Genomic DNA, 6,218 nt, shown 5'->3' on the forward strand with positions numbered 1-6,218 from the left:
AATGTTAGTGTCGTTAGTTATAGTAATACGAGTGGGTCACTCAACTGAACTGCAAAAATGTAATTCTTCTAGGCTCCGATCTAAATCTGACGGGCACTGTTCAAAGAAAGAGCACAAGTTGAAAAACTCCAAAGTAGGCCACATTATGAACGGCTCAAGTATTTTTAAAATTGTAATGTCCAAGGTCATTAGACCGGGACAAAATTTAGATCTTTGTCTGGGCGGCAAATCATGCCGATCTGGTTAGATTAAACGGGCATGGACGATTTGGTGACATTGAGAAAGAAATATCTCAAATCATATGGAATTTACTAATGGTTGCATAAGGATTCAATGAAAACTTCTGTTGGTATTTATTTTGGTGAAGAACACCAAGAACATCCCAATGAAGAAGATGCTAAATATTCAAAATCATGTTGAAATTTGGCCGTTTTCATATTATAACATCCAATATTATGTTCATGATAACGAGTGGCGCTAGAATCACTTTCTACCAAATTGCATCAAAATATTTTGCTTGCTCTAACAAAATATAAAGAAAAGACCATTTCGAAACCAAACGTTATGAAAGTATTCATTTGCCACAGATTTTCATTGCGGATTAGGCGACATTTGAGTGACAGGTGGCTGTTGACCACCTTGATTTGGATACTGCATCATTCCATAACCACCTGTGGAGTGGGGTGCACCAGGTGGCGGAGGTGGTGGTGGCATGTACGCATTATTAGGCAACTGCATAGTATGATGAGACACACCTGGGTATCCAGGACCTGCAGGAACTCCTCCCATTATTCCATTTCCTGCTACGGGAAATTGATGAGATCCATTATAGTTTGGAACCGCTGGAGGACCCATCACTAGACCTGGTTGGTGCCCTAGAATCGATGGTTGGGCATTTACCATACTGTTATCAGGGATTGTATAATCACGACTTCGATCATTATTCACCTGAAACCAGAAAATCAGCCTATCATTTAATCCATAAAGGCATTTAGAAGTCTAGTCCATACATACATGCATTTTGCACAGAACGTTCTACAGGAAACTGGATGACAGATTAAGCTTCTACCTTCACGCTGAGATCAGTATGACGGGAATATGAGAGGTGAAGCTTGCAAAACCCTCCATCATATATACAGTGACCTTCCAAAGCCTCCTTTGCAACAACAGCAGTTTGAATATCTGAAATACGAATGATGTTGAAACTTCCAAGTTTTTTACAACGATGCTTATACATGCGAGTTGTGAAGGTTCTTATGTGATCCAATAATAATATCATTTAGTACTAGCAGAAGATATTGCATAACTTATCACCGACAGATCCTGAAAAAAATTATTTGGAAGCTTACCTGCATACTGTATCAAAGCCTGAAACCCTCCATTTTTTTCAAACATGGCAATTTTTTGAACAGGTCCAAAAGTAGAAAAGACCTGCAAGAAAGATATGAGACCGATGTTGAGATACAACTTCACTAGTTTCTACAGTGGTGAACCAAGACAACTGCTGCACATACCATGTGTAGCACATCCACAGTCACTGGATACTGCATATTCTCAATTGATGCAAGCAGGACATTGCTCTCAGGTTCTACTTTTTTCGCATCAAATCCAGCAATTAACTACATGACAGTTTTGCAGGAACATCAAACTTTAGTCTTATCTGCAAAATAGGTCCGCTAAGAAGAGAAATGCATACTTATTTGGTACTTGGGTCAACATACAAATGGAAACTAGCATTCATCTTGTTCAAAATCTGAATCACTGTTTTTAGAATACAACTCATGTCCACGATATTCCAAATATAAATTTGGACTTGCTCTCAATGTGCGCAGATATGCCGCATATAGGGGAACACAGTAGCGCTATGCCCACTGCTCTGAGGTAACCCCAAATATTTTTAGAATACAACGCATGTCGAATTAGGTCATGTTAGGACATGATGTTCCAAATATATATTTGGACTTGCTCTCAATGTGCACAGATATGCCGCATATAGGGGAATGTCCACTGCTCTGAGGTAATCCAAATCCAATTAGAAAAGAAAAACAGTTACCTGACCAGTCCCATCCATGGCTGATGGAGCTACGGGAAGGTTTAGATTAATATAGTCCCTGTGTGGAGAGCAAAATATAAGCTTAACGGTTAAAGCATGCACAGTAGGAAAAGAAAATATCTAGTTAGTTTTAAGAACTTACTTTTAAGAATATTACTAAAAGAAAATCTTGCATAAGAAAAAACAAAAAAAAAGGTAGATTAATCTTCTTGTTGAAGCAGATGACTGGAAGAAAGAAAAATTTGCTTTTTGTCATATAACCACATCTAAAATATAAGCTCACCTACTCCTGTGGCTCTGAAACTTCACAGTCAAATCTGTGTGCGCAGAAAATGTTATTCTGAGAGTACATGCACTCACATGTTCTGGAAGCAAGTAACTGCAAAAAACAAGCAAAAACATAGGGGGAAAAATCAATAGAATAATAATAAAATAAAATAGCTAGGAGCATCAGTAGTACACATAGACATAGTCCTGCACAGTTGATTTTTAACTACTAGATGGCTTATACGACTAGACCAATCAAAGAACTCATCAAGGATTAATCGACACTCTTTCTTGAACGACTTAATAAGGTTCACATGGCATTTAACATTAACTATAAGCTTAATAAAATTCAGAAATAAATTTTAAAAAACAGCAAAACATAATAAAAGTTCAGAAATTAATTTCAAAGACAGAATATAAGGGTCACCTAGGGATGCATCTTCCATCAAGGGCCTCTTTTGCTGCGGAAGCAGTTGCTGCATCCGAGAATTGAACCAGCACCTAATAAAAAACAGGTGGATGCAAGAGTTTTAAGGTGATGATTCAATACTAACTAAAAATCAAACCAGGAAAATAGCAGGAACAGATTTGATGAACATATATAACCTGAAAACCAGCAGTCTTTTCGAAAGTAGCGATCTTATGCACAAAGCCAAAAGCTGAAAATACCTGCATCACCAGTGATAGTTGGCACTCACAATAATGTTTTCTTATAGTAAAATGTCAATAGGGCAACTTTCAGCCTCAAACTAAGCCGTTACAAACACTTACAGCACAATAAATTTTAAGAGGAAAATGCCATAGATGAAATAAAAAGGTGCTTTTAAAGCATAGATAATAAAATGGCATGATTTGCCTTGTACCCAAAAAAAAAAAAAATTATCATAATGTACCAAGAAATACAAGAGAGAGACAGGAGTGTAAAGACCGTATTGATGCCTTGTCCCAGATACGGAAAAATCAACTGCTAATATCCAAATCATATCCTGAAGAGAGACACCTAAGCACTATGACAGCTTTGAACACAATGCACCAAATCAGGAATTGTGTAACAATAGCCCTAAGATTATCTTTAACTCATAATGGGTTTGAAACTAGTTGTTCTAATGCTTTACAAGAAATCATAATTATTGCAACTCAACTGAAGGTGGAAAAGTAAGTTATAACTCTCTAAACTACACATCATTTATGACTTACGAGAATGTTCAAATTCAAACGTTAAGCGCACAGAAATGAGAAAAAAAACTGAGGACAAGCAGAAATATATTCACATATCCCGGCACAAGAATCCAAACAGGATGCATGCACAAGAAGAAACCATTATTTTAAACAACTACATTTCCTTAATTATGTTTAAAAATGTCACTAATTCAGTAAGACTAATAATGGGAGCTATGGGTGAGGATGGAGGAAGATTAGAACCATGGCTAACTTTTTGGATGTAGTATGGTTGTGAGGAAGAGGAGTAAGGGTGAAGAGGTAGTGGTAAGAAAGGAGAAAGGAGACAAACACACATGAGCTTTCTCCTGATGCAATATGCTGCCATCGAAGATGTTTCCGTGACATGGACCTGCTGATCCATTCAGATTCATGTCAATCAAAAGCATCATTAAACATGATATATTACTACAAGCAAACACATGAAACTCGCATATCTGAATTATTTCATGCAAGATTAACGACACTTTAATCTCCTCCTCCATAATCCAAATCACATGTAGTCTGCTTACCAAGTGTAGAACATCTATGCTGACATCACGTGCCCCAACGCCGTCGATAGTCACCAATAGTACATTTCCAGCTACATCTCCAGTGGTTTTATTGTGTACTATTTCTTGCCTGTTAGAATACTGTAAGTAGACTGTTTTCCCTCGTACCTGAGCTGGTTCTGAGGATGAAGCATAATAAGATATCATAGAGATAGCTTGATTTTGGTCTGCCTGGAAAAAGAACAAGAGAAAGCAAAAGAGCAAGCATCAAATCTGGAGTTGTGCAAATGGAGAGCCCACATACAAGTACAGATGCGATCACCTACAAATTCAATAAAGGCCTGATTGCGGTTAGCTCCGACATTGCACTTGGTGTTGATGACTTTCCCAAACGGCTTTCCTAGTTCTATAAGCTCCTCCTCGGTACATTCCCATGGCAAATTTCTCAAATGGAGAACTTTTGAAGGTTGTTGTGCATAGCGGAATTGTTGCTGACTTGACACAGATGACATTTTACAACCACCAATTCTGATTAAAAAAAAACAAAAGGAAAGGAAAGTGAAGGGTTATTATGCACTAAAATGAGCACCAATTCCACAGAAATAAGATGGCATTGTTGCTGACTCGACACAGACGATATATTACAGTCACCAGTTTTGATAAAAAGAAGGAAAGACGCTGATGTAAGAGTTATTATGCACTAAGCTGAGCACAGTTCCACAGCAAATAAAACGATTTTGCTACATTCAAAGCAGTATGAAAAATAAAATTTCAAAACTGTTTACAATATTTCTCCACATGGTCCCTCGACTAGTCAAAAAATCATTGTGCCACTGTTTTACGCCTATCATTCGCATTATTCTGACAAGTTTTTGTACAAATCCTCCAGTCTCCTACATAATCGCTCAATTACTCCGCCTCTCAAAATATCTAAAGTCTTACTCATATTTAAGAAAAATCTTGTCCGAGAACCTTCAGGCAAATTTATACAAGCAAGAGTTGAGAATTGCATGGTTTCACGATTTGATGGACTTACCTGAAAAACAATTCCCACTGAATAATTATTGGCTAAGATAGACTGAAGCTTTTTCAGCCAAGGACCACTCACGTTCCCAAACCAAAAAAAAACTTACCAATACCATCCAGCAATATGCAAGTGCTATTAGTACTGGCTATTATCTTATCACTCTTACAGCTCTCTTTTTTTCCCCTTCAATTTCTATGACAAAACCAAGTACGCGTGATTTTATCAAAGTGCCATCCTATATTTTTAGAAAACGCTATCTAGTCTTAACTCAAACTTACACTGCAAAGCAACCTTATCTTCAAAAAATTAATTAATTCAATCCATATGTGTGTGTATATATATATATAGAGAGAATTGTAAAAAGATATCGATTCCATGAAACCGCTAATTTCAATCGACACACTACCTAATTAGAACGCAGATGCATTTTTCCCTCTACAAATCAATTAAAAACCAACATCATTAAAACAACACACAAAAGGAAAGAAAAACTCTTCTCCTTTAGTAAGTAGAACTACAATTCGATGGATCGAATACAATCTAATAAACTGAAACGAAATTACCTTATTTTAAAAAAAAATTATACAATCCTATCGGTAAAAAGATTATCTAAATTATACCTAAAAGCGGATACGTCTCCCTTATCTGATTTTTTCTTCGGAAAGGCTGAGCAAAGAATAAACTGATCCAGAGAAAGGTTTCTTTCTCCCCAACGTGAACTCCAGATTTGTGTGTTTTATAAACCTGAAGGGGCTCGGAATTTTAATCCCATCCATGTGAGGTGGATAAGGGGTGCCTAAATATATTCATCACAACATAAAATAGATTATCCTAAACCCTTAGATTGCGACACATGTCATCCTTTGGTATTTTTGTTATTTTAGTTTAATAGTTAATTTTTTAAGATAAAGAGTATTACATTAATTAGTTGGAAGCCGAACTTCTCCAATGGTTGTTGTATGTATTTCCTATGTGGCAACACAAACAAGACATCTTTATTCCAAATTTCCTTAAATTTAGGTGAAAAAAGTTATTCATCTCCGGTGGTGTTGTTTGTGATCATTTTCTTATTAAATGTAAATTTTATGTTTAGTAATTTTAAGATTTTATTAGATCTAAAAATGATTATTTATTGTATTAGAATTAATTTTAGTAAATAAAA

The 6,218-nt window shown here is 36.2% G+C and overlaps 1 protein-coding gene across 3 annotated transcripts; it reads right to left on the reverse strand.

Moving 5' to 3' along the window:
• Window positions 1–398: 398 nt before the first annotated feature.
• LOC113298986 (polypyrimidine tract-binding protein homolog 2-like) lies at window positions 399–5,810 on the reverse strand. 3 transcript variants are annotated; one of them, XM_026547901.1, is made up of 13 exons: window positions 5,677–5,810; window positions 4,356–4,557; window positions 4,051–4,260; window positions 3,831–3,893; window positions 3,627–3,653; window positions 2,927–2,989; window positions 2,748–2,821; window positions 2,337–2,432; window positions 2,054–2,111; window positions 1,515–1,619; window positions 1,350–1,431; window positions 1,070–1,182; window positions 399–948 (listed from the first exon to the last, which is right to left on the reverse strand). In XM_026547901.1, exons 2-13 carry the CDS (start codon window positions 4,539–4,541, stop codon window positions 592–594), a joined length of 1,434 nt encoding a protein of 477 aa, XP_026403686.1. In that variant the 5' UTR covers window positions 4,542–4,557; window positions 5,677–5,810; the 3' UTR covers window positions 399–591. The 3 variants fall into 3 exon arrangements, with proteins under 3 accessions (XP_026403686.1, XP_026403685.1, XP_026403687.1); XM_026547900.1 differs by lacking the exons at window positions 3,627–3,653; window positions 3,831–3,893; XM_026547902.1 differs by lacking the exons at window positions 3,627–3,653; window positions 4,051–4,260; window positions 4,356–4,557; window positions 5,677–5,810 and having other exon boundaries at window positions 3,833–3,886.
• Window positions 5,811–6,218: the final 408 nt, after the last annotated feature.

This window comes from Papaver somniferum, chromosome 7 (assembly GCF_003573695.1).
Source record: "Papaver somniferum cultivar HN1 chromosome 7, ASM357369v1, whole genome shotgun sequence".
Taxonomy (NCBI): domain Eukaryota; kingdom Viridiplantae; phylum Streptophyta; class Magnoliopsida; order Ranunculales; family Papaveraceae; genus Papaver; species Papaver somniferum.